The sequence below is a fragment of the Thunnus albacares genome, chromosome 15 (assembly GCF_914725855.1).
Source record: "Thunnus albacares chromosome 15, fThuAlb1.1, whole genome shotgun sequence".
NCBI lineage: Eukaryota > Metazoa > Chordata > Actinopteri > Scombriformes > Scombridae > Thunnus > Thunnus albacares.
In genome coordinates, this window is record NC_058120.1 from 20,477,341 (window position 1) to 20,505,188 (window position 27,848).

Below are 27,848 nucleotides of genomic sequence, written 5' to 3' on the forward strand. Positions count from 1 at the left end.
TTGCGTGTCATTCCTCATCTTTACTCTGCCCTCATTTTCTGTAATTTCTCAACTGCTAAATCTCTAAGTGCAGCATAAATGCCTCAAAAATACTTAAAAAAGACCAGTCAGTTCATCTGGGGATAATAGTCCTTTCCTGTCCATCCCACCAAAATCCAAAACAATGGATTTTGGTGGGATGACCCTTTACATTTAGACAGATTACAGGTTTTCTAATCTGTCTAATGCTTTGTGATGTTTGACTGAAAGTGAAAGATGTACACTTCAACTGTGCATGTGCATTTTCTTGAGAAAACTGTCTTTCAAAGACATTCACGTTTTTCTTGTATTCTTTTTTATGTCTAATCCTTTTCTCTGCTCTGTCTTTTTTGTCTCCTTGCGTCTCCGTCCTCCTCCTTTCCTCCTTTCTCCAGGGTCGCCATGTTAAGACCGGGCAGCTGGCAGCTATCAAGGTCATGGATGTCACTGGGGTAAGACACACACATATACACATATAGTACAGCACTCACACGCACGCACGCACACACGCACATACCTACCCACAGCAAATCATCTCAAGTGATTATACCACTGTCGACCATGTCATCTAATTATGAGCGATGAGTCAGTGCTGGCGTGTGTGTGTGTGTGTGTGTGCGTGCGCGTTTGTGTGTGTGTGTGTGTGTGATGTGGCAGAGAGGAAATGAGGACAGGCCTATTGCCATGGTAATATTAGCTGGAGGTATTAGGACAGCAGTGTGGTCTCAGGCGTGTCTGTAAAGCAGGAGGGAATCTCAGCTATATTTAGAGATCCTCTCACCCTACGCCTCGCTGTCAGCACTCAGCTGCCAGCAAAACAATGAAGGTCTGCAGGAATGGAGCAACAATGGAACCTATGAATGGATAAATAAATATGAATAGAAAATTTTAAAAAATTGAATGAATGAATATGAGCGTAAATGACTGAGCATGTTCTGGAAGGTGTGTGAAGATGAATGAATGACCGAATCGAAACAGAAGTAATGAACAAATAAACAAAACTGTGTATGACTGTTAAATAAATCTGCTTAAATACAATAAAAAATTAATGACTGTATTAGTGAATGAGGGCAAACACGAAAATTGCTTACTAAACGAGCCGATATTGTACGAAATCAGCTTAGTAAAACAAGTGTCTTTGTTTTCCGAGACATTGAGCCCTAATTTGAAGTAATCACGGCACAATTTCCTGACGTTGGATAATTAATGAGAAATTACATTTTTAAGTAACCAACTGCTACTGTAGCAACTTGTTTCAAACAACTGCTTTTGGCTTTGTGGCAGTAACCTCCTAAAACACAAGTAACTAAAAAGTAATGCTGTTATAGGATCATTTAGAACCTTGTTGCGTTATTTGCAACCATAGTATCAACAGCCTGATCCGTTTTGCTCTATCACCACCCCATTAAGATGTTTGAGAGGTCACAAATAGAGGATGCAGATTTATGCCTGTTGATTTTTCTCTTCTTGTGTGTGTGTTTTTGTGCTCGTCTCAGGATGAGGAAGAGGAGATTAAAGCAGAAATTAATATGCTGAAGAAGTACAGCCACCATCGGAACATCGCCACCTACTACGGAGCTTTCATCAAGAAAAACCCTCCTGGCATAGATGACCAGCTATGGGTATGGCATCATTTGTGTGTGTGTGTGTGTGTGTTTGTTTTTATCTGCAGTTGCACTGTATGTGTTTGTGTGTATGAAACTGAGCGATACAGGAAGAGAAGATGGTTGTCGTCTCTGTAAAAGTTTCATTTTTCACTGTTACATTAGGTTAGAGAAGCCAGTTTGTAGTTTGTTCATGCATGCAGTGACTGTAGATTTGTGTGCACTGGAATATGCATATATACTTAGTGTCAGTGTGTGTGTGTGTGTGTGTGTGTGTGTGTGTGTGTGTGTGTGTGTGTGTGTGTGTGTGTGTGTGTGTGTGTGTGTGTGTGTGTGTGTGAAAGGATATGAATAAGTGTGGTTGGCTGGCTGGCTGCGGCAATAAATCATGTGTTAACACGATCTAAGGGAGCTCTCTCTTCTCTGATCATGTAGCATTCATCACACAACAATGAGAGGACACACACACACACACAAACACATGCGTATATTCACACAGCAGCTAGATCTACTGCCTGCATAATTCCCCCTGACTCAACAGCTGCCTGTTTTCCCTGTGTGTGTGTGTGTGTGTGTGTGGGTGTGAGTAACATGACAATGCATTGTACGCTTATATGCTTTACATGTGTCCCCTTATGTTTATGCATGTCCGAGTTTGTTTCTTTTGTCTTTGCGTGTCTGAGTACACGTGCAAAGCCTGGATGAGAGAGGTCCGGCTATTACTCGCCAACTTCCTCTCTCTATGTAATCCAGAGTGATGATGAAGAGAGAGCTTGAAGCGAAGCCAGGACTGACCAGCTGAACTTTTGGCCGCTGATATCCACGGATGTAATGCAGGGATAGAGCAGAGAGAGAAGAGGAAAGGAGAGGAGAGGAGAGGGATGGACAGAATGGACACATTGTGTTTAGGTCAAGAGAAGGACTTGATTCATTCATGTGATCTCATGATCCTGTTGAGTCAGTTTATGCCAGTAATTTCTGTGGTCTCTGCAGTGTGTGTGTTTGGAAAGTGTGACAGAGAAAGATTGTGTGTTACACGACTGTCTGTGTATGTGTGTTGTTCATGTTTATTGCCTGGTACCGTTCTGTCTTTATTACTAATGCTATTACAGTAATGTGATTATACTGTGTATATTCTTTACCAAAGTCTACCATGTTTAAGAGAGCGCTTTTTATTCAGTGCACATGTGTCAGTACCGGTCTATAAAAATGAATATATCCAAGAGACATTATGACTATTGGTGCTTTGTTGAGATTGGCCAGCACCAGAGTTATGAGGCTGATAACAATATCAGAGAAGCTGATATTTTTAGCTGAGAAAAGATATTTTACAGTTCAACAGCAACGAATTCCACAAAGTACATAAATAAACAAGTAAGATACACTAGTTATCACAGGAGGTTGATTTATAGGAGTTACTGGGTTGTCTGGAACACATCCTAGACCTGCTTGATTTTACAGAACAGAGTCGATAATCAACCTTGTATGTGTGCAGCTGGTCATGGAGTTCTGTGGAGCTGGCTCAGTGACAGATTTGATCAAGAACACCAAGGGCAACTCTCTGAAAGAGGAGTGGACTGCTTACATCTGTCGAGAGATTCTCAGGGTAAGTGGCCACGTTGCCAAGTCAGACCTCAAACTTCTATAGAAATAACTGTTGAGTCATTTTGACCTAGCCCTCTTTGAATCAGCAGTCGTCAGTTACTTGAATGATTTTGAAAGGAAAAAAAGAAAAAAAACAACAACAGATGGTGTGAACATTCATAGTTGCAAGAAAACATTTCCTTTTTTTTTTTTAAGTAGATACTGCTGAAGAATGAACAGACTTGATTTATGGAGAAAAATATTCCCAAGCACTGGAAATTTAGCAGCAGAACTAGAACCGTACATGTACTCTTTAGTTCCAACATTCCAATCTACAAATAACCATAGAAGGAAAAATAAACTTCAGGCATTCATGCGTAGGAGCAGGAACAAAAATACACAAATATAACAAATAAAACTACAAATTAACATTTTGAAACTGTTAATAAAATCAAAAATTTAATGTTCTTTTTTATGTATGTGGCAGCGGCAAGTCAAATCAACATGTCGGGTTTAGCTCAGGTTTAGACAGATGAATTGAATCGAAACCCACGATCAGATCTTCCTGGGAAACCTTACTCATTCTCCCACTCACATTTTTTCTCTGCTATGGATGTGCATTTTTTGTGCTGAGGGATAAACAGGGAGCAGCAACATCACTACATATTGTCAGTCACCGTGCCTCTCTGAACTGAGACAACAATTTCCTTTGATCCACTTAGATTTCTTTTCTCACCCCTCATTGCTCGTCTTATTTCGTGCTCTCCGCTCTTTCTCTCTCTCACCATGCTCTGATTTGGTCTTCCTCTCTTTTTCTTTCTCTCTGTCGCTTTGCATTTTGTCTCTGTTTGACCCGCTCTCTTCTTCCCTTTTGGCTGTCTTCTGATTTTCTCTATTTTTCTGCCCTTTTTCTATGTCTTCCCGCCTTCCCTCTGTTTCCTTTAAACATTTTTACTGTCTTTGTCTCTCAACTGTCTCCTATTTCTCAGTGTTTTACCTTTAATTTCAGTCAGTTTACAATCAATGTAAGAAACTACATTAAAATAATAATTAGTACATAAATTGTCAAAGCATAAATACTTAATAGACAATATTGTATTTCAGCTTGGATTTATTGAACACAAATGCCTATATATTACAGTATGTGTGCAAATGTAATTATGCTTGCAAGAGCAAACATCTCTTAATTTCCTAATACTTAATGAAAGATGGAGACAACATGTCCAAAATCAAAATTTTACTTTTTTTCCTTGTGTAATGAATAGTTGGTTGGTTGATTATACTGACAAAATGATAAAATATTTGCAGAAAGGTTATGTTAGGAACAGTATATAATGGTCAATACAAAGTAATGTTCTTCAGATGCTGTTTTTTGCTACCACCAAACTACTACTGCTACCAAATGATGTTGCAAAAAACATTTTCCTCTGTAAGGAAGGATCTTTTCGCTTGCCACCCCTGCATAGGGAGGTCAGAGGTCAAGGTCAGCTACACAGCAGTTACCCTGGAGCTGCTAGTCCTGCTCAAGGACACTTCCTTTCGGAAATGAGCTCTTTATATATAGTAATAATGGTAATCTTGACATGGCTCATTGCTGCAGTGGCTGTCCTTCACCGTGTGTCTGTGTCGCTGTCTGCAGGGTCTGACTCATCTCCATCAGCACAAGGTCATCCACAGAGACATCAAGGGACAGAACGTCCTGCTGACTGAGAATGCAGAGGTCAAACTAGGTCAGTCTGTCATCTTACCCTGCTTGACAAAAAGGCTTTAGGATTGCGAGGGCAGTAGGAGGTATAAAGTTTCAGATGGCTCAGAGGTGTGTGTGAGTGTGTTTGCGTGTGTTTTTGTGAGGCTTTTCTTTCTTTTATGCTGAATAAAGCCTACTCATCTCTCTGTACCTCTGCCAATGTTTACGGTGTGGTGCAGATTGCTAAAGAAGGGATTCTCTCTCTCTTTTTTTAGCTCTCTCCCTAAAGCTCAGTGGGAATTATAAGGTGTGTCTGTGTGGATAATTCATTCCTGTTTAGAGTCCATGATGAAATTCACTAAAGCCCACTGGTTGTGTCACGCACACACACACACTCACACACACACACACACACATAAACAAACCACACACAGTGAAAAACCGAGACAAAAACACACGTTAAATACGCTACACACTATGCCCTGACATATTTTTTTGTGTGTTTGTGCATTTGCCCGGTAGTGGACTTCGGCGTTTCGGCCCAGTTGGACAGAACGGTAGGAAGGAGGAACACATTTATCGGGACGCCATATTGGATGGCACCAGAGGTCATCGCCTGTGACGAGAACCCCGACGCCACGTATGACTTCAAGGTGCTTTGGCAACACCCCCCCCCCCCCCCTGAAGATATCTTGTGCCTTTTCTTGATCGCCTTGAGTATTTATGCACTGTGTCTCACTGTTTCACTGCAGAGTGATTTATGGTCATTGGGGATCACAGCAATAGAGATGGCTGAAGGAGCGCCACGTACGTACTCAATCAATAACCTACATCTCAACCTACATTCTCTGCTACATTTCTTAGTGCTACTACAGTAGATCGCTATAATCAGAGGCAGATCATTTTGCAGCTCAGGCCAATGCTACTCATCTTTAGCCATATTTTTAATGAAGGCCAAGGAACTGATATATATAATTGGTTGTCTATTTATTTTCTTAATCCTAGAGGTGCTGGCACATGGTTGTTGTAATTGGAGGCAGCAAGACTTTTTTCCTCCCTCCTATTAATTATGGTTAAGTAAAAAAGCTACTCCTCGGTGTAAAGTTGCCCAAGCTACAGTTAGTCATTAATCATGGTAAACCTGAAGGACACGATTCAGTTTTTTTTCAAGGTTGTTCCGTCCTATCCTTGTTTTATTTTTATACCCATGTAGACATTTAAAAAAAGTCTTCCAGTTGGAAAAGAACATGTCAGTGTGTGCTTCAGGCCAGCAATTGGTGAAAACTGGCAGTCACCTTACACACATAGGATGAAATGAAGGCTAGGAAATAATCGATCCAAAACATGTATGTCTTTAAATGTCTTTTCTTTTATTTTGGCTGACATTTTTAGCTGAACAATAGTCAAGATAGGTTTGAAAATATGAAGTTTGAATATTAACTGCCCATTTTTGGCTACATGTTCTTTAGTAAGATGGATAACCAGCATAGGCGTTCCATAAGAACACATACTGTAGATGTGTGTGTGTTTGTATGAATGTAACGCACAGATTGTTATCAGTATCGACAGCTTATATTGATCAGGTGAGGGCTAATTCCAGCTGGCTTTGACTATATGCCATGATAATGTTTAGCACAATTACCTAGAAACATTCACCCTAACTCATGTTTGGTATCTGATATCTGACCGTTTAGCGCTGTGTGACATGCACCCCATGAGAGCCCTCTTCCTCATCCCACGCAACCCCGCTCCCAGACTCAAGTCAAAGAAATGGTGAGTGTTTATGTTGATAACTGTGCTTGCTGTGCATGTTTTCTATCACTATTAAAAACAGGAAAATGAGTCCAGAAATAAACTGGATTGGAAATAAGACTATTGAGCAATGGATGGATGGGTAAATACAGCCTAGAAACTCTATGATGGTATCATCACATGTTAAAAATGCTCAATATCTGTAAAAAAGCTTTATTTATCCATTCATTGAACAATTGTTACTCACTTCAATATATATTGTATATACACATTTACAGTGAGTTTTTCATAATTTTCTTTTTTTTTTTATGTGTGTGTGCGTGGTTTCAGGTCGAAGAAGTTCCAGTCGTTCATAGAGAGCTGTCTGGTGAAGAGCCACAGCCAGAGACCCAGCACAGAGCAGCTCCTCAAACACCCTTTCATCAGAGACCTGCCCAACGAGAGGCAGGTCCGCATCCAGCTGAAGGACCACATCGACCGCACCAAGAAGAAGAGAGGAGAGAGGGGTGAGCAAGAACATATGCTGTAGACATGTGCACATATGGATTTAAACACACATCCAGTAGATTTGTACACACATGGCAAGTGGAGCGACAGTTTCATTAAGTGGTTGCGCTTGATAGATGATTAGTGGTTCTCACTCAAACTGTTTCTTTGGATTATGTGGCACCAAAGCTCATCCCCAAAACCAATAGGAACAACCCATTACACTCCCATTACATTCAGTGTGTAGCTGAAATGCTCTCTCAGATACACACATAAATACGCACAAGCAACAACTTCGTTGGAGGAATACAGCTGCAAGGGTGAGATGTAATACCCTCTCAGACGTGTACCAACACAAATTCTGACACACATGTAACGTCACATTCTTGGATTTCAGCAGAGCGGGAAATAACAGTGACAGAGTTGTATTCCACTCCACCACGACACAAACACACTCCATCTGAGTGATAGACTGACACTCGCACACAGAACTGCGCTAGCGAGAACCACATTAACCGCTTCAAGAAACAACATACCGCAGGGCGGACGTCGCGATGATGTATAGAAATGTCTTGTCATTGTAGAGACAGTGGCTTTCTGCAGCCGTCACTTTTATCACATTCGGAGGACAGGTCCATGTGGATGTGTCTCGGGAAGAGCCGGGCCTCTTCTGCTTCCGTTATGCTTTAAGCCCCGTTTGACTGAGAGAGCTCTGAGCTAATGTTCTCCACCTCGCTACACACAGTAAAATGACAATTTATACTCCTATTCAAAGCGGCTAAAAGAAAGTGCCTTGAAGGAGTGAAGATCTGGGAATGCCAAAATCGTGAACGGTGTAGTAATGACCAAAGGTAGCTCAAGTGAAAAATGCTCAATGTAAAGTAAAATGGTTTTGCTCACTGCTGGTTATCACCTCACTCACTTTTATTTTATTCATTCTTTATTTTTTACTTTCTCTCTTCTTCAGATGAGACAGAGTACGAGTACAGTGGCAGTGAAGAGGAGGATGAAGAAAGAGACATGGGTGAACCAAGGTCAGTGTCCTTACAAATGTACACACATATAAACATATAAACATACACATTCTCTACAACTTTTTTTTTCCAAAAACATGGTTGACATCACTCAGTCAGTTCACTCTCATTGGTCTGTTTCCAGCTCTATCATCAACATCCCCGGGGAGTCAACCCTGAGGCGGGACTTCCTGCGCCTCCAGCTGGCCAATAAGGAGCGCTCGGAGGCACAGCGGCGGCAGCAGCTGGAGCAACAGCAGAACGAGGAGCACAAGCGCTTACTGTTGGCTGAAAGACAGAAACGCATCGAGGAGCAGAAGGAGCAGAGGAAGCGGCTGGAGGAAGTAAGCAGGAAGAAGTTAAAGGGGAGGCTTTAACTGTGACCTTTGACCTTGGTGAATGGTGAAACTTAGGAAGTGTACATAAGTATGTATGATTTTAGTATGGGTGGCGCAGGTTAAACTATTGGGATTACACCAGATAGGGTCATTCAGATAAATTCAGGTACACTGAAATGTATCTCTAGTCAATTTGAAATGACTCTATATATAATTCACACACCAAATCATAATGGAAGCCCTCTATTTGGCTCTCCATTCTCTCTCCTCTGAAACACTTAAAGACATATTTGCAGCCATAATTGGTCCCAATCCCGGCAGTTCAAACTAACAAAACCTTACATTCACCATTTGGTTGAGGCTGCAGCAAAGAGAAAGAGCAGTGCAGAGACATACGCACACATGTACACACACAGCCTTTCCCCAGTGTCCCTCTCTTATTTCCAGAGAGCAGATTTACAGAAGGAAATCCTTAGCCCATAATCTGTGCGCTCTCTCTGGGTTCCCACCAGGGTTTGCCTCCCAACGCACGGCTAAGCGCCATGACTCGACTCAACTGACATGACCCCTCCGCTATGGGCCAAGTGTGTGTCTGTGAGCGTGTGTGAGCAAACGCATGTGTGTTTGTGCAAATATGAAAGCATAAGTGTTTGTATATTTGTGTCCTGTGTGAACGCACTGTCACAATTTCTCTCTTTTATTTAATAAATTAGTCTAAGCCAAGACCCACTATAGAAACTATCAAATGTAATAAATTGATTTGATTTTTGAATTTCCGTGGAAATACAAAATGTATCGCGCAACCTGACTGACGTTCTGTCCCTCTCGCGCTTCTGTTCTCCTGACAGCAGCAACAGCGAGAGCGAGAGCTGAGGAAACAGCATGAGAGGGAACAGAGGAGGCGCTACGAGGAAATGGAACAGCTCCGCAGAGAGGAGGAGAGGAGGCATGCAGAGAGAGAACAGGTTCATACACTTGCTGTTAGATTCTATTCAGATACAGATATGTACACAGGTAGTACGGCGCTACAGATATGTGTAACCTAATGATGCAAACAAGTGAAACTCAAGTCCAGAATCCTTAGATTATAGTCTACTTTCTGTCTGTCCTTCATGTCTTTTCTGAGTCACTCTGTTTACCTCTGTACCTCAGAGATTATTTTTTCTGTTGGGACGGGGTTTATAGTTTCAGACACACAGAACTCGGGCGATTTTAATCTGATTTAATCTATCTTTGTTTTTCCCTGCTCATAGATCTTGCATGCAAAGACCTAAACACTGCCTCCTCCTCTCTGATTATGTCCATCTCTTGGACATCATCATGTCCAAGACATGATAATAGATGAGATATTGCAATAATGCAATATTTTATTGCAGCATCTTAAATGTTGCCAATATTGCAAAAAGATGAGTTGGACTACAAGTTGGATTTAAAGCTAATAAGCTGATTCCTTGAATTAAAAAAAAACAGATCCAGAAGCTGTACAGCTTTCCAACTTTCTTTTAACATTTTTTTTCCCCTTGTCCTCTCATTGAACCTACTGCTGGACTAGTTTGTGTTTTTTTGTCTGTCCTGCTTAGCTCTGTTACTCTCTTCCCACGCTTTTTAGTTGTTTCAAGTGTTTTGGAAAGATATCCTCAAATCTTTTTTTTTCTATGTCTCTTCATCATTATTTCCTTTGTAACACATTACAATTGTTCGAGAATACGGTCTCCTTCTCTTCCTGTAGCTTCTGACTCTTATCTTCTCTCCTCGTTCACAGCCATCTCAGGAGATTATCTTCTCTATTTCTCTTTCTGTCTCTGTCTTTCTCACTTTGTCTTTATTTGGATGCTCAGACTTCCTGATTTTTCTCTCAATCTACTCCTATGTCCTTGTGCCTACATGCTGCTCAGGAGTATATCCGTAGACAGCTGGAAGAGGAACAGAGGCAGTTAGAGATTCTCCAGCAGCAACTACTACAGGAACAAGCGTTACTGCTGGTAACCATAGCCCTCCCACATGTTACTACTGCTCCCCAACTGTGCTGTGTGGCCCCTTATCCTCACTGCATGCACCTGCGTTTCGGTTGTACAGAGGAACTGTGAGGGAATCACTCAACCTGTTACTTACCGATGTTTTGAAGAAACATGACACTTTTGCTCATGTCTAATCTTGTATTTGATATCTTGACATCAGTGATTGCATGTGAAGCACTTAATTTGGCTGGATCTCAGAGAGTTCCCCAGAGGGTAGAGAATCATGTTGGCCCACACAATGCAAGAACATTCAGGAGAAAATAGGACATAGTTGTTTTCCACAGAGCACTCCCAGTCTTGTCTAGGGTAACAGCTTTGTGCTTTATTAGTGTAAGAAATCACATTATGTCTTGTAGTATTTGTCCACTTCTCTTTGCATCCTATTTAAAGAGACATTTTCAGCCTTTAAGGAAAACTTTTGAGATCCCATCCATGCAAAGCTCCACAAACTACACTGAGTACAAGCACAGAAACCCAGGGATGTGTCCTCCCTTCATACTGCCATCCCTCCTGCCTCAATCCCTCCTTCCCTCCCTACAGTACCTATCTTCCTCTCCCTTGACTCATGCCGAATCCTTATGTCTGATAATATCCTAGTCTCCGTTATCCATTATTAGCCTTGAAATTGTGATTTTAATCGCGAAACGTGTGCTCTTGTTCCATCTATGTGATCCCATTTGTCAGTATTTGTGTTTATCGGTTCATTTGTGAATGCATGACCTGAATTTGGCATTGGTGACAGTATTTGCAAATACACACAAAACAGAACAATTGAGGGAAAAAAAACTGTGTAGCTTCCTGCAAATTACACCAAGTTTCAATTGTGACTTTTACGATTGTGATCTGCAAGTTATCCTAAAGCAGTGAACGCCACACATCTGGCAAGTCGTAAAAGATACTAAGAATGATTTGCAACTACTATTTTCTCACTGCTAGTCATTCAATGGGTTGAAAATTACGTTTTGGTGTTGATCTCTGTCTCCATGTCTCTTTCTCTACTTTTGTCATCCCTCTTGTTAACCCTTTCTGCCTTCCTCATAATCTTTTTCTCCACTCTCATTTTCTTTCTGTTTTCTCGTTCCTGTCATTCACCTCTTTCCTCCTTCCCATACTGCCTCTTCCTTTCTCCCTCCAGGAGTACAAGCGTAAGCAGGTAGAGGAGCAGCGGCAGGCAGAGCGGCTACAGAGGCAGCTCCAGCAGGAGAGAGCCTACCTGGTGTCTCTACAACAGCAGCAGCAGCAACAACAACAACAACAGCAGCAGCAGCAGCAGCAGCAGCAGGATGGAAGGCAAGCAGAGAAGAAACAGCTTTACCACTATAAAGATGTCATCAATCCTACTGACAAGCCTGCCTGGGCTAAAGAGGTAAGTCAAAACATCCATGACCTACAAAGACATGCATGCAGATATGAATATGTGATGAGTTTCTTTCCAAAATGTGAAATCACCTTTCTTAGGTGAGTAAAGGCACCTGCTTTCCATCCCTAATGTATATTATACACACCCTGTGGCCTTTTTGTGTTATAGTAATAACTTATTCAACAGGTCTTACTTGAAGCAGCAGTCCTGTGAAGAAAGTGGGAGGAGAATGTTTGGGGATCCCACTCATAAACATATTTTTAGAGCCTGAGAATTAACGCTGCTTTGATAATCATACTGTGATGTCTCCTTTGTGTGTGTTGGTTTTGTTGCTCAAACTCCTCTGACTCTGACTCCTAGGTCCCGAAGCAGCAGCATGCTCACGGTAACCCGCCCCGCTCTCACCTACGACATCACCAGTCATTCAACCAACCAGCTTCATCCTCTGCCTCCCATGGCCAACCCAGAGCTCAGGCCCCTAGACGAACCCCATCCCATGCCGCCCAGCTCCTCTCCACCCACCTCCCCCATATCCATATTTCACTAGACCCTGCGGAGCCGCTAGATCTGGGGCTGAAGCAGGAGATAAGTCAGCAGGTCCGAGAGTTTAGGGCTCAGAAACTGAGTCAGAGGGGCCGCAGCCCAGGGCCTATCCGGGAGCACAACCAGGCTGCTGGCCAAGGGCCTAGTAAGGGACAGAGTAAGAACCAGAAAGAGCGTTCCAGTCAAGGGCCAATCAGTCAGTCTAATGCAGTACCCATCCCTTATCCTCTGGGGTCAGGTAATCAGAAAGAGAAGGCTAGAGACAGGCCTCTCTCTGCCCCCAGTCAGGCTGCCATCCAGGGGCTGTTGTCTCCAGACCCACAATCTAAGCCCCTTCAGTCTCATCCTAAGTCCCCAGGACAGGTCCGGAAACCTCAGTCTGGATCTAACTCTGGGTCCAACCCTGCAATCAAACTGGTTAGTGGCCATACTCGCGCCAGGTCGCACTCACCCTGCTTTAGAGTAGATGTAGATGTAGAACTAGAGTATCAGGGAGGGTGGGGAAAAGAGATGAGGCCAGCTGTCAGCCACGAGTGCCTTATGCTGCCCTCGGACTGGGAAGTCACACCATGTGACTTCATTGACCCCCTCTCTAAATCCTTCCCTGAAAATGCTCTCCACTCCGCCCTACCAAGAGAGAGGAGCTCCTACTCACCTGCCCCCCGCAGTTGTAATTTCCTCCAAGTCCCTGGTAACAATCAATTCCTTAGCCCTACTTCTGATAGGGACAGAAGGAATGAGGGATTTGGAGGCAGGATGCAGGATGCAGTAAGAGGTAGCTCCTCTATGTGTGACCTTCGCACTTCTACCCCAGGAGACACACAGAGCCTGGCTGTAGGCCATCTAATGAGTAGTCGCTCCTCTAACTCCTTGGTATCCAACACTCCAACCATTCCAGCTCCTTGGTTGGGCCTTTCTCCTCGCACCTCCCCACAAAGCACACCCTCAACCTCCCCATGCACCCTTTCCCCTCCATTCTCTCCTGACATCATGACCCGCAAATTTTCTCCATCTTCCCGCCCCCACGTCCAGTTGCCCAACCAGACCCCCTTTCCCCACCTAATCTCACCTGCCTCTACTCCTCACTGCTCCCCCTATGGCTCTCCCTTTGGATCCCAGACCCAGATCTGCATCAGATCTGTTGGAGCAGAGTGCTAGACCTCTCTCCAAAGCACATGTATATAAGAACACAGACACACACACACACACACATATGTTTGTACTTCTATATTTGTGATTAAAATAATGTATTTCTTAGCCCCTAACTCTAAACTTAACCATCTCAACACATTTTTTGTTGCATTTAGTACTGGTTGATACCACATGAAGGTTTTGGTGCACACATTTCTTTTGTAGCTCCAAATTCAAATGTCAACTTAACTTGACAAGTGATGAAACATTTACTGTAACTAACAAAAGGACAAATTAGAAATTAATTATTCAGAATCTAATCTTTAAAGGGCAAGTCCATTTTTTTAAGGTTTATATATCATTCTGTAGCTTCCCAGCAGTGTTCCACATGTATTCAAATCCTAAAATTCAAATTTTGGTCGAAGTGTGTATGTTTTAGTGTCAAAATGCCATTTTCCAAAGCCCCCCTAAAAACTTCTTCCCACATGACCTGACATAGGTTTCTGCATGATGACGTTACTACATATAAACGATATATATCCTCAGCCCACCTAGCCAATAGCCACAGAGACAGACTGAGCACTTACTGTTGCTGCTGCTCTGCTAAATGTGTTAACAGACGCACAGACACACACAAATGGAGCACTCTCTATTGCTGCTGCTCAAGGTTTAAAAAATAACCCTCTAACCCAAGTCACTGCTTTTTGCTAATGGCTGTGGGTGTTTCCATTTGAACAACCTGAAAAAAAAAACACAGATGGAGTCGCCCTTTAAACACAAAACTGTAACCCAAAAAATATGCCCATCTCGCCATAAATCAAAACTGATACCACCTCTTAAACTAAACTTGATTATAAATTTAATCCTAAAACCAACACTCAAACAGGTCACTGTGAAGAAGAGGCAAATATGTCTTCACTTCTGAAAAATATTCACTGTCTCATGTTCTAAAAGTCAAATTAGTCCCCACAAAGATAGAAGTACAAGAACATGCATACAAACTGTACATACATGTTAATGCACATATACTGGAATTGTATTAATTTGTATTGAAAATATTCTCTACTGGGACTGAGATCCATAGAGGAGGTGCCAGTGTTCAGGGACAGTTTATTATCACCCTGATCCCTTGGTAGCTTAGTTACTACAACCTGACCTCAATTCCCCCACTGTGCCAGCCCCCAAGTCACTCTTATCATCTAATGCTCCACAATGCACCATGGCAAGCCGGCTCCTAGACATACTGGTGACGATGTCATCTGGGAAACTTACCCGTCCCAGCTCTCTTTTAGGTCAGTTAACCAGTCAATGATTCTCCAAGCTTGGTGATGGGTGCTGGCCAAGTGGTGGTGGAATCCTTCCAGCAAGTCTGGATCCTCAGAGGATGCGCTCTCTCCTCCAACTACTTTCATTTGTCTTTTTCCTTGTCCTTTCTTAGTGTAGATGCAGCAGTGGTCGAAATTAACTTCCTTCAATGCTCTGTTTTACCTCTTTAAATCTCTGCCATAGTAGGAAAGAGCTTTTGGGTGGTAGACTGGAGCAAAACCAAAACAACTAATACACAAAATTTGCAGAAATAAGCAGCACCATCCAAAAGGTTTTTCTTCTGTGAGGAGATTTTTTCTTAATAGTAAACTATCTCTCTCGTAGGTCAGTTGAAGTTCATGCTAACCTCTGACTGCCTCTACAGATCAAACTCTAATGACCTGACTTTGATCACAGCAGTCCCTCTCCTGAATCTCTGTATAGGTTTCTTTTCCATTGGTTCTCTATAGTTAATGACTATCTGTCTACATTTGTTTAGCTTCCTTTTATCCCAAATGAACAACTAATATGTTGGAAAAACACAGTCCTCTTTTCTGCCACCATACTGTAGATGTTTTTTGTTTTGAGTTTACATCACCAGTTACCTTATTGTAGTTGACTCCCTAGCAGGCAACTAGCAAAGATTTGAGGAATGACACAGTATTGCATTGCTGTTCTGACCCAGGTCATAATCTCAAATAATCCGACCAGATTATGAGCTCATGTGGAATTACAGAGAGCCTCCAAAGGGGATAGTTCTCATTGCACACGCATGTTTACCTGGGGGCTATTGACATTATGCCCTGCTGATCCATGACTCAACTCTCCATGGATCATGGAGTAGATTGTTAAGAGTGGAAAAGTGTGATTTGGGAAGCTGGGAGCATTCCTTGGAGGCCTCTCTTACTGCACAGCAGATAATCTGATAATCTGATTACACTGGCAAGAGAAGCTTTCTGCCTTTCCTCACACACAGATATTTGGTATGCGTTGGCATTGATGCGCGCACACACTCCCACAAGTCATTGGGAAAAGTCATACATATACAAACAATCAAACATGGTTTCGCAGGTGTGAACACGCTATCAGTGCATTCCTTTGCATGTGCTCAAATCCTTGATTAAGGTTTGAATGTGGTGTCTGCTAAAGGAGATTAGGGATAATTCTTGACCTTTCATGCATAGCCATCAGATGCTCTTACTCCTCAACTGTATGTGGGGCATGGAGACATACACAAACAACTAGGCGTGAGAAACAAAGTGCAACTCTGTGTGCCAAATTTGTATCGACAAACCTGCCAGTTTAGATTTTGTATATTCTGTTGATGTTTTTGGATTTGCTCTAATGACATATGAAGGAGACCGTTAAGGCAGGTTATGACAGGTAAAACAAGCCTTCCACTGAATCTCTCAACATTGGATTTGTTGTAGAAGTTTCACTTTCTTATGCAATCATCAACGTTCATTCAGGTCAGTTACATACCACGTTGTTGTTATTGTCCCACAGAGTTGAGCGATGTTTAGGTCGTCTGGTGGCTTGCAGGGGTGCTTAGGGTGTCGATAACCCAGAGTGGTACAAGTGTGGTGATTAGTTGTTCTGCGTGTTGGGCTGTGAGTGACAGTGGTATGTGACCTGTCCCAGGTGGAGGAACGATCTAAGCTGAACAGACAGAGCTCTCCAGCGCTGCAGCACAAATTGTCCAACCGCATCTCCGACCCCTCCCTCCCTCCCCGCTCAGAGTCCTTCAGCAGCGGGGGCATGCAGCCCGCCCGCACCCCACCCATCCACCGTTCCATCGAACCACAGGTGTGTGTGTGTGTGTGTGTGTGTGCAAAAGAAGGCAAGTGAGTGATTGATGTGTTTACTAGTGAGCAGAATTTCCAAACCACAGACCTCTTATATTCATTATAACCCCTTTTTAAAAAGTTCATGTCTCCATAACAATCAATCTAACACTCTCATATATCTGTCTCCCGCCTTACCTCTTTCTATCCTCCTTTTTTCATCTCAATCCACTTTCTGCTGTTGTCCTCTCTTTCCCTACAAATTTTCCATTTTCACCTTTTCATTAATTTCATAATGCATCTACTTTCTTCCTCTATTCTGTTATCTGTCTCCTTTCTTCTCCCTCCCCTCTACCTTATCTTTTTTCATTCCCTTCATTTTTCTCTATCATATTGTTCCTATTTCCTTATTCTTTACTTCTACCTTTTGATCTTCTTCTGTTTCTTCTGTATCCTTTCTTTCTTCCTCCTACCATCTGCTTTCTCTGTTCTACTACTTTTTCCATCCATCCTTTCTACCTTCTTCTTCTCTCTCTTTCTTCATTTTCCCCCATCTGACCCTGTTCCATCTTTCTCTCCTTCCTTTGATCCCTCTCTCCGCCATACCTTCATATCACTGTCCCCACCAACCTCAACCTGCTCCCATACACCCGTCTCGCTCCCTTCATCTCTCCCTCTTCCTCTGTCTCTCTCCCTCCCACAGATGGCTCACTTGGTTCCAGTGAAAACCCACTCCAGCTCCATGTCTGGCTCTCAGTCACTGCAGGACCAGACGGGTTCAGCTCTTAGTGAGGGCGTCAGCGTGGGCTCCCCCAGGCCTGAGATGCCCCGCCAGAACTCAGACCCCACCTCTGACACACCTACACCCCTACCGCTGCGTATCACCGGCAGGGAGGAGCGGGAACGAGATCGGGAACGGGACAGGGACAAGGATCGGGATAGAACCGCCTGGTTGAGAGAGGAGGATATCCCACCCAAGGTCAGAGAATAAGAAAAACACACAATCAGTGATAATGTATAGATTTGTTGTGGCTTACAAATATTTGAATGTATATTGTTTATATAATGTTTTAACTTTCTTTATTAACTTTCTTACTTTATTTTAATGTTGGCTTTACTGACACTGTTAACCAGGACAGGTGTAAAACTACAGGTTGATCATTATTACTCAATAGCAGAGTAGTTAGTGTCACCACCTACAGTTACAGTAAATGTGCTGGTCTTTGTGTTTTACCATATAACCACACAGATATATAGATGATATATTCATTTAAAACATTCTGGATACAAGCATTACGGGATTAAAGCCAAGCCGAACTAGTTGTGGTGATTATCTCTGTGTTTGTGTGTCCAGGTCCCCCAAAGGACCACTTCTATCTCCCCAGCCCTGGTCAGGAAGAACTCCCCTAATGGAGGAGTGGGTCTGGGCCCTCGCACAGGTTCTCAGCTCATACGTGCCAGGTAAAGCTCATATTAGCACACTGTGCACCTCTAAGTTAAATATCTGAAGTCACCTTTATAGTCTCATTTGAGCCACTTAACACATTTAAGTAGAATTGTTTTGATAGGTTTTTTTTTTTACTTTACTGTATTTTTATTGTATATTTATGTTATTACAAAAAACTGCTGATATGTAGGGTTACCATAGACTGCTCTAGGTGTTAAATTAGATAAAATTCAACATCATTTAGCAGAACCTCCACCATGCTGCATCAATTCTGTTTTTATATTGCAGAAGATACCTAGGACATATCAATCCTGCAACTCATACCTCTGTATTATATACATGTTTTTAACAATAAACAACTGGGAAATGCATGAAAAGATTTTCATCCTTTTTTCAGTAACCCAGACCTACGACGCTCAGAGCTCTCTCTGGATGCCATGCTGCAAAGAACTTCCTCCAACTCGTCGTCATCTTCCTCCCCTTCATCTCAGGGAGGCTCAGCCGAGAGGAGAGGTACTCACAAAATCTAGAACACACAAAAAACTCTCATTTACTCGCGCACACACATAAAATGAAAACAGACATAAACTAGTGGACGCATTTCCATGGAAGCAATGTGTATGCAGTATGCAAATGGAGAACCACACATACGCATACACTCACAGGGCTTCATCATGTTTCAGAGGCTATCAGCGGGACATTGTCAGTTGCAGTTCTGCTCTGATCAACCTGTCTGATGTGCCCTGTTACTCTCAGCCTCCAGAGAGATAGAAGAGAGGAAATGAGAGAGGCAGATAGAGAGAGGCGTAGAGCGATGTGTCAAACAACAGGCCAGAGGGATATCTAAGATATGCATGGATCTCCCCCTGACAAACACATGGCACAGTGAGAGGGGTGGAGGTTGAAGTATGGTTGGACAGGTCACTGTCATTTTGCAATCAAGTTGGGAGTCAGTGTCGTCAAAATACAAACTGGTATCAAACACAAAATCTTCACAACATGTTTGAACAAATTTAGATAAATCCTTTAAGACAAACAGCTTTGGAACCAGTCTTTTAAACTGACATCTTTTTTTTAATAAATGCTTTTGGTGATTCTCATGTGAAGATTCTTTATGTATGTAGGTCAAATGTGTAATTATGTCCTTGTTCGGTTTGATAGGTCAAACCAAGCAGGAAGGATCCCCTCCGGGAGCCAATCAGGAGACAAAGCCTAAACAGGAGGAGGGCCGTGAATCAGCCAGACCCAGCAGACCTGCAGTGAGTCACACAACACACACGCACACACACACACACACACACACACACACACACACACGTACACACACACATTTACTTTCTATGGGAGCAATCTCCTCTCTGGGAATCCTCTACAGGCCCCGTCTTCTTTTTTTTTCCTGCTATTCATCTGGTTCTTTCTTTCTCTGCCTCTCTCTCTTTCTCCTTCCATTCTTCAGAGCTATAAGAAAGCCATAGATGAGGTTAGTAACACTTGAGTCCCCTTTCCTTTACCCTGGTTTTTCCTTTGCCTCGATCTTCAGAGCCTCTCTTTCCCCCACTGGCGTGGTGGAGTTAGTTGGCTTCACAAGAAGATGACTTTTCTCTTCATTTTTTAACTTGTAAATATCAGGGTGTTGTGACGACGGCAGTGCATGTGTGCTTCTACACACATACCTGAAAGAGTGTACGCGGACCTGTGCTTTTGCGGGTTTGTGTGTAGACATGCATGTGTTGTGTGATCTGTGTGTGTATGTGGGTATGTGCAGGTGTGTAACCTGTACTGCCAAACACCTGGGTAGTCTCTGAATCTCTTTTCCTGTTTCTCTGTTGTCACGGTTACGGGTCAGGAGGAGCTGGTAAGCCCACCGTGTATGACGGTCCTCCCCCCCGTCTGCATGATTTGGTCTGATCCATCAGCTGGGTTGAATGGGGAGGGAGTAACAACGGGCCTTCTGGCATGGGGGTGATTGGTAGAGGGGGTGCAGATTTATGCTGCACTCCAGTAGTACACCAAGCCTGATTATTTGTACCTCTCTCTACTTATGACTCGTGTACATCATATTTGCTCTCGAGTGAATAAAAGTGCTGATCTGTGCTCACCTCTCAGGTCACAAAATAAAAATTTTACTGTTGCTAATCAAAAAAAATGAAGTGGCCTCAGATAAGCACTCTTGTTCCAGGACACCTATGTTTATAGCCCCGGATGTTTGTGTGGCAACAAATCAGTTGTCCTCTTGTCATGATGCTGATGGTTTGTCCTACTCTTTGCTCCTCTATGCTCCCCTCGTCCTCGTATGTGATTTGGTCTCTCACTCCTCAGGTTATGAGAGTGACGATAAAGAACAGATTAACTAAATGACTTTGCCTCTTTCTCTTCTTCTCCTCTGTCTCTTTCTGCAGGACCTAAGTGCATTGGCTAAGGAACTCAGAGAACTGAGAGTAGAGGAGGGGAGCAGACCTCCAGTCAAGGTAGGATGACATTTATAATAATGAGAGATGATAGATATATGGCAATAATAAAGGTAAACACAAGACTGCAATCACCCATTGATTGCCTGCAATTAAGATAGCTGGGAATAAAAACACAATAAAACTACAGTACAAGCTTTGTTATAAAAGCTGTTGTGGTAATGGCAGGATGACAGATCATTGTGTCAGGCAATAATGGCTAAAAAAACCCCATGCAAAACAAACAGACTTATGATTGACTATTAAAAGAACATTTCTTTGTCAAAAGTTCAAGGTATGCTTTTGTTTTTAGAGATCCCTTATCACTGTTCCAGAGAACTGCAACAGTATACATAGTAACAACGTATTTTTGCCTGTGAACTCCTAAAAGAATATGAATAACTTGCTTAACTAGTTAAGCTACCTGCATAATCATGGTAGTCTCGGATGAAACTGAAAATGAAAATGAGAAGGAGTTTTAGCCAATTCAGTGGTCTGTCTGTCTGACACCACCGAGCAACTGGTCAGGACCACAGAGACCATATGGACCACTGTTTACTATGAACAGTTAAATAAAAGATCTACTCACATGCTATGCAGAGAGTAAGAGAGAGAGAGAGAGAGAGATTTAGAAGAATACAGAATATAGACAAAGGATTATGAGCTCTGACATTTATTCAGCTAACAGTGTTGCCAACACAGCCAGAGAAGGGAAAAGGTGGATTAGGACCACAAATCGCACAGACCACTCACTACCTGCACTCTTTACAATTTTGTGAGACCTAACTTCATTTGAATAATTATTCCTCTCCACTGTCTGAACACTGAGATTTTGAAAATGTGTGTCCACAAAAGTCCACATGAGTATTGGTGGGTAATTTAGATACTACCCTAATAAGTTCCTCTTCTTATCTCAGTGTTCTATTCTCAGAGGGTTTCTCACCAATTCTCTTTATTTAAGGATTGCATTTTTGTTCTTACATCTTGCGTTCTTATGAAGGTGACAGACTACTCGTCCTCCAGTGAAGAATCAGAGAGCAGTGATGAGGACGGGGAGACGGTGGGGCATGATGGGACTGTTGCTGTTAGCGACATACCCCGCATCATGTAAGTTGTCCTCTGTTTTTGTTTTTTCTTCTCTCTCTATGTGGTTTGGGTTTTTTTTGTTTTTTTTCAAGCTGGACCTGTCAGTGTTCATTTGTGATGGGATATGCATGTCTTTGAAATATGTGCCACGCCAGTAGCTTGTCAGTATAGTTTTGGCAGAAATGCTTTGTAAATGATCTGGTTTGTGTGTGTGTTTGTGGTGTGTGTGTGTTGCAGGCCAGCAGTGCAGAGCAGCAGTGAGTCGTATGGAGGGCTGACGGAGGACTCTCTGGGAGATGCCTATAATAGCTCCAAGGACGGCACTCTGGTGATGAGAGAGGTGATGAATGTGCACATATACACATGAGCCACATGGGTTCAGAGATAAAAGAATGTAAATTAACAGAGAAAATACTGTTTTTGTTTATATTCTACCATCAAACTGGGTACAGTTTGCTTCTTCATCACCATCTTTATCTTTTTTTTTTCTACTCTCCTCACTTCTCTCACTATCAAATCTCCTCTTCCCTTCGTTTATCAACTCTGAACTTTCAGGCAGAGGAGAGGAGGAGAGGTGGTCACACAGAGAGCAATGGGTTCGGTAACCATGGTAACCTCCCCGACCTGGTACAGCAAAGCAACTCTCCCTCAGCCACACCCACAGCCCTGCAGGAACTTGGCGACATGGCTGAGGTCAGAAACACATACACACACACACACAATCCTGCATATCGTGCTGTAAATAAAACGTGAATTGAATTAATGCAATAAATTATCTAACTTCACATAGAAGAAAGAAATAACTAGGTTGAAAACAAATTCAGCCTTTTTTTGTAGTTATCCTGATCAGATAAGCCCATTTTTACATCCTGATATGATGTATGTTTATGCCTGTGAAATAAGAAAAACAAAATTGGAGATACTAATATGTTCTTGGTATAGGTTTAGGCTAGTCTGGGTGGTGTGTTTATGTCTATACAGTATATGTAGGCTGCTACAAAGTAATTGCTCATGTTTTTTGTCTTACAGTTTGGTTTGGGCGGGTCCAAAGCATCCTTCACCCCATTTGTCGATCCACGTGTCTATCAAACCTCCCCGAGTGACGATGATAATGAGAACTCAGCGGCAGGTAAGGAAAGCATAGAAAAGCTTTGGTCGCACATTACATTTATTCAGCCAGAACATTTTTATTGTAAACAGGCAACTATTTTTCAGTTAGTCAATCCAGAGCGTCATTAGTAGAAAAGCCAACTGCGCTAATTTGTTTTGCACCTGTAATGTCTGCACAGTTGTCAAAAAAACAACAAATCACATATATGTTTCACTTTTTCTCCATCTCTCTCTCTTCTTCTGTGGTATCCCAGCCATGTTTGCGAATGAACTGCTGAGGCAAGAGCAAGCTAGGCTAAATGAAGCCAGAAAGATCTCTGTGGTCAACGTCAACCCTACAAACATCAGACCCCACAGTGACACACCAGAGATCCGCAAATACAAGAAACGCTTCAACTCTGAGATCCTGTGTGCTGCGCTCTGGGGTACATCCTTCATCTTACTTAAAAAAAAAAACAAAATAGGAAAATCTTTACTCAGAATACCTCTACATGTCTTTTTGTGTATCTGTCTGTGTCTCTGACTCTTGCATGTTTGTGTATTGTTCAGGTGTGAACCTTCTGGTGGGGACGGAGAACGGTCTAATGCTGCTTGACCGAAGTGGACAGGGAAAAGTGTATAACCTGATCACCAGACGGCGTTTCCTACAAATGGATGTGCTGGAGGGGCTCAATGTGCTAGTCACCATATCTGGTTGGTCTAACATACACATTCACCCTGTATGTACACACACTAATGCATGCTCATATCTGGATTGATTTAACATGCCAGCTCACACATGAAAAAGCAGAGTGCTGTTTACCTCACAGAAATGCAGATTGTAGCTTATAACATGCTTGTTCTTCTTCCATTACTCTCAAAGTACACATCTAGCACAGTCACAATGGCCAGATCAGCTTCCATTGTGTACTTTTTAATAGGAACCCAGAAAGGTTTCCCATTTATTTTGGGGTTATATCCCTATTCCAGTAAATTTGATCTCATTTCTCTTTCTCCCTTTGTCCTCTCTCAGGGAAAAAGAATAAGTTGCGTGTCTACTACTTGTCCTGGCTGAGGAACAGAATATTACACAACGACCCGGAAGTAGAGAAGAAGCAGGGTTGGATTACAGTTGGGGAACTGGAGGGCTGTGTGCATTATAAAGTTGGTAAGGATGTGTGTATGTGTGTGTGTATATGAATGATGAAGTAATTAATTTGGATCACATACGAAGAGGCTGATATTTTGGCCTGATTTTGACTGGGCTTGTCATTCCAGAGTGGGCTGAAATTGTCGTTAAATAAAAACAAATGGGGTTTGGTTTGATATGCCAGTTTTTAGCTGAAATGTTGTCTGCCTTTTACCTGGTTACACTAGCACAACAGCTGTTTCTGGTTCTCGCTCTTCATCTTTGTCTTCAGTCAGGAGATTTGTGTCAGTGAGTGGGCTCTTTGTACCGGGAGGCAACAGGGTTTAAATGCGGCTCTGATTTTGAGAAATAGAAAATGTCACATCAGTTATCTTTCAATACATGTTAAAAATGTAACATATATAATGTTTTTGTGATCATGTTGTTTAAGTCGAAAAGTTCAGCTAGTCATGCTTTGAAGCAAATGGAAAAATGAATGTGACTCTTTATTCCATTTATGCTTAACATGTGTATTTGTCTTTGTCATGTTTCTAGTTAAATATGAGAGGATTAAGTTCCTGGTGATTGCTCTGAAGACCTCTGTGGAAATCTATGCCTGGGCTCCCAAACCTTACCACAAGTTCATGGCCTTTAAGGTACAGAAGTAGAAACAAATGCATACACACATTAACTGTCACATACATTCATTCATTCACATGTATAGATGCAGACCTAATATATGTATACTATATGACTATGAGCCTTGAATGTTTTTCATCATATCTCAAAATTTTGTTTGGTTGGATCAATCATTTGTCATTTGTTTCCTTTCTCACTCTATTTACTATACTCCATTATCACCCTCTATTCCTGAATGTCTATGCCTTCCCCTTTCTCTTACCCTGCTTCACTTTTTCTCTTCTTCCTCCTCTGTTTTGCTCTCTGTCTATCAGTCATTCACTGAGCTGCAGCACCGTCCCCAGCTGGTTGACCTTACAGTGGAGGAAGGTCAGAGGTTAAAGGTCATCTATGGCTCCAGCGTGGGCTTCCATGTCATCGATGTGGACTCAGGCAACCCCTACGACATCTACATCCCTTCACATGTAAGCTTGTGTGTGTGTGTGTGTGTGTGTGTGTGTGTGTGCGCGCGCGCGTATGAATCCTTTGTAAATCTTCAGAGAACATATTTTCCGAAGCCTTTCTCAAGACAAAGTAGAGGGAGATTTTTTTGAAATCCTTCATGCCCAGCCCTACTGTATTACCTATGGATTTCCTGCTCTGCCAGAGTCAGCAGTGACTCACACAGGACTTTCTCATGAGGATTAGCATCAAGGAATACAATGACTTCTTTTGACAAATTACCTCTTTGATCTATTTACTGTTGTGCAAGAAAAAAGATCAATGGCAGTTTGACCTCTTTTTATTAGATTTTTTTGTAGTTTGGTAAATATGGCCTGTCTATCTTAAGTACACAGAATGTAGCTCAAATCACAGAATTTCTTTCATTACAGAACACAAAGATGTGGTAGCTGCCACCAAATTTCCTTTTGGAGCAAAGGTCATCCAAAGAGCATTATTGGCAAGAAAAGGCAGCTTATTCTTTTAGCATTCTTCTTTTTACCATGGCACCGTGCAGTCAGACATGTAGGCAGTCTCTCAGTCACTCATTGTAGCTAGGTAGACTGTCAGTGTTTGTACAGTTGCGTGCTTGAATGCAAATCAGTTCTGGTACTTGCATGCAGATTAGTTTGTTCCGTGGTGGCTTCACTAATCGCATGCTTTTACTCAAATTAGGTTCAAATGCAGTTCAGCCAAAATTCTTGATTTAGTGGCAATATTTCAGTGAGCATAAACCTCTGAGTACAGATGTTGGAACACGCAAACGTAGCCTAGTGTGTGTTCAACTTGAGTGACTGAGGTTATGCTATGTAATACGTGCACCACAGGAATATTCTTGACCTCTGAGGTGATTGTCTTTTACTGTTTCCGCCTTTCATCCACACTTCCTTTCTCTCTCCTTCCCTGCCAACTTCTCTTTCAGTGTGCCAAACAGCTAAAGGTGACATCCTGCCATCCACCATTTAGACTTGGACAATAGATTCTTAGTAAAACCCCATAGTAGATGCACAGCAGAACTCTATGTGTCTATGTGTAGTACAGCTCATTAGTGTAGAGATTAATAGATAACTTAGTTAGAACTAGGTTTGCATGAATAAATTCATCTTACCCAAAGCAGCCAACACAAGGTTCTGTAAAGATACTGCACTCCCAGCGAGAAGTTGCATGCTGGAGCCGCAACACAGAATTGCAGATTCAAACCTAATTCCACATACTTCCACATAATTAGTATTACTTTCAATTAAATAGAGTTTTCATTTAATGCATTGAAATATTTTTATCGCTCACCTTGCAAAATTCCAACCAGCAACACCACCACAGTATGATGCACTCAGAGTGGTTTTGTTTGGTTACAGTGCTTCCATTTTCTCATATCAATTTCTTATCTGATGGAAGTTACTTCCTTTACATGGTCATGAGTAAGCAGAAGTGTGGCAATAAATTCTGCAGAATACTTGTGTAAATGCAGTTTCTCATGGGTTAAGATGAGTTTTTTCACTACCTTGTCACTCATTTGTTGTACTGTTATAATCCCTTGTTGTGCTCCTGAAGTGTAGTTTTGACCTCATAATAGCCTGCTGGCACAAATATAGGGGGTTGTATCTCTGGGCTACACTTTGAGTAAAATGCACAGATTCAAGCTACTGTTTGTCTGTGTGCTTGTTAGTGTTCTCAACTCTTCTGGTGTTGTTTATGTTAATTAATATGAGAGAAAATGTGCTATGCTGTTTGTCCATTCACCCATTATACAGAACAAGGCTTCTCAGCCAACAAACCTAAGTTCGACCTTTTTGCAGTATTGATGCGCCTGATATTTGGCAGCCTCGTCAAAGTCAACAAAGTTGGCTCTTAGAGGATTACAGAACGCAAGGCGGTCAAACAAAAAAAAAGCTAAACAGCCAGCCAAATTCTGTTGCGTTAAATGCCCATGATGAAACCTCTATTATAATATTTGAATCTAATGTAAGTTATGATTAAATTTGACAGATTTAATTAAAGCCTCTGAAATGTTTGCGTGTGTGCATCTGTGTCTGTATTAGATCCAGAGCCAGGTGACACCCCATGCTATCGTGGTGCTCCCTAAGACTGATGGGATGGAGATGCTGCTGTGTTACGAGGACGAGGGCGTCTACGTCAACACCTATGGTCGAATCACCAAGGACGTGGTGCTACAATGGGGAGAGATGCCTACCTCTGTTGGTATGTTACAACCACATGTGTATTCATGTTTGTGGTCTGTTGATTTTAATAGTTTTTATCTACACTGGAATAGTTAAGACATTATAGAGAAATAATCAGATCCAAAATGTAATTTAAAACTCACGAAACTTGAAGTTAAGAAGATTTGCTTGTTAGTGTTTTGCAATGTAGATCAAAAGTGTTGTGAGGCTGAGCTTATGGGGGTTCATGTAAGGTTTAATTACATTCAGAAATCAGTTTATAACATCAGCCTTCACAGGAAGGCTTCCAGAAGTGCTTAGTAGGAACAAGAAAGGTGAGGGAAGGGTAGTGAGGGTAAAAGATTGAGAAAGAGAGGAAAAATGGATAAAGCTGATTAATAGTGAGTGTAAAAGGAAAAGTGAGGGAGTACGAAACAAGGAGTTAAAGAGAGAGGAAGTAAGCAAGAGAGACCAGCTGATGCATGCGAGCATGTGACAAGCGAAAAACAAGTTAATTTGTGGTTGGTTTAATTACCATTCTAATTGTCGATATGAAGAGGGAAACTGGTTAGTGGAACAGGAAAAACAGGAAAAAACAGGAGGTGGATTTCATTTTTTAATTAACATGAAATTAATTTGTTTACTCTGTTATCAAACAAGTTGAACTGCTTTGGACCCTGAAGCAGCAATGCAATTACCTGTCTAGTCTGCCAGAAAATAGAGGACGTCAGTTGAGTAGGCGGTCCTTC

General features: G+C 42.1%; 1 protein-coding gene across 4 annotated transcripts in view; it reads left to right on the forward strand.

Moving 5' to 3' along the window:
* tnika (TRAF2 and NCK interacting kinase a) overlaps window positions 1–27,848 on the forward strand; it is a 61,804-nt gene that overhangs the window by 30,008 nt on the left and 3,948 nt on the right. The window contains exons 3-32 of one of the 4 annotated variants that reach the window (XM_044374931.1): window positions 414–470; window positions 1,515–1,640; window positions 3,118–3,228; window positions 4,846–4,936; window positions 5,416–5,546; window positions 5,646–5,700; window positions 6,588–6,666; window positions 6,976–7,151; window positions 8,099–8,165; window positions 8,290–8,488; window positions 9,331–9,447; window positions 10,378–10,464; window positions 11,636–11,866; window positions 12,221–12,820; window positions 16,481–16,645; window positions 17,327–17,602; window positions 17,978–18,084; window positions 18,468–18,583; window positions 19,232–19,329; window positions 20,470–20,538; window positions 21,518–21,624; window positions 21,841–21,943; window positions 22,159–22,296; window positions 22,633–22,732; window positions 22,968–23,138; window positions 23,263–23,406; window positions 23,726–23,860; window positions 24,377–24,477; window positions 24,775–24,924; window positions 26,980–27,139. In XM_044374931.1, the coding sequence (XP_044230866.1) occupies window positions 414–470; window positions 1,515–1,640; window positions 3,118–3,228; window positions 4,846–4,936; window positions 5,416–5,546; window positions 5,646–5,700; window positions 6,588–6,666; window positions 6,976–7,151; window positions 8,099–8,165; window positions 8,290–8,488; window positions 9,331–9,447; window positions 10,378–10,464; window positions 11,636–11,866; window positions 12,221–12,820; window positions 16,481–16,645; window positions 17,327–17,602; window positions 17,978–18,084; window positions 18,468–18,583; window positions 19,232–19,329; window positions 20,470–20,538; window positions 21,518–21,624; window positions 21,841–21,943; window positions 22,159–22,296; window positions 22,633–22,732; window positions 22,968–23,138; window positions 23,263–23,406; window positions 23,726–23,860; window positions 24,377–24,477; window positions 24,775–24,924; window positions 26,980–27,139 (4,267 nt within the window). The remainder of the gene's footprint in view (window positions 1–413; window positions 471–1,514; window positions 1,641–3,117; window positions 3,229–4,845; window positions 4,937–5,415; window positions 5,547–5,645; window positions 5,701–6,587; window positions 6,667–6,975; window positions 7,152–8,098; window positions 8,166–8,289; window positions 8,489–9,330; window positions 9,448–10,377; window positions 10,465–11,635; window positions 11,867–12,220; window positions 12,821–16,480; window positions 16,646–17,326; window positions 17,603–17,977; window positions 18,085–18,467; window positions 18,584–19,231; window positions 19,330–20,469; window positions 20,539–21,517; window positions 21,625–21,840; window positions 21,944–22,158; window positions 22,297–22,632; window positions 22,733–22,967; window positions 23,139–23,262; window positions 23,407–23,725; window positions 23,861–24,376; window positions 24,478–24,774; window positions 24,925–26,979; window positions 27,140–27,848) is intronic. The other 3 variants (XM_044374932.1, XM_044374933.1, XM_044374934.1) reach the window with 3 other exon arrangements.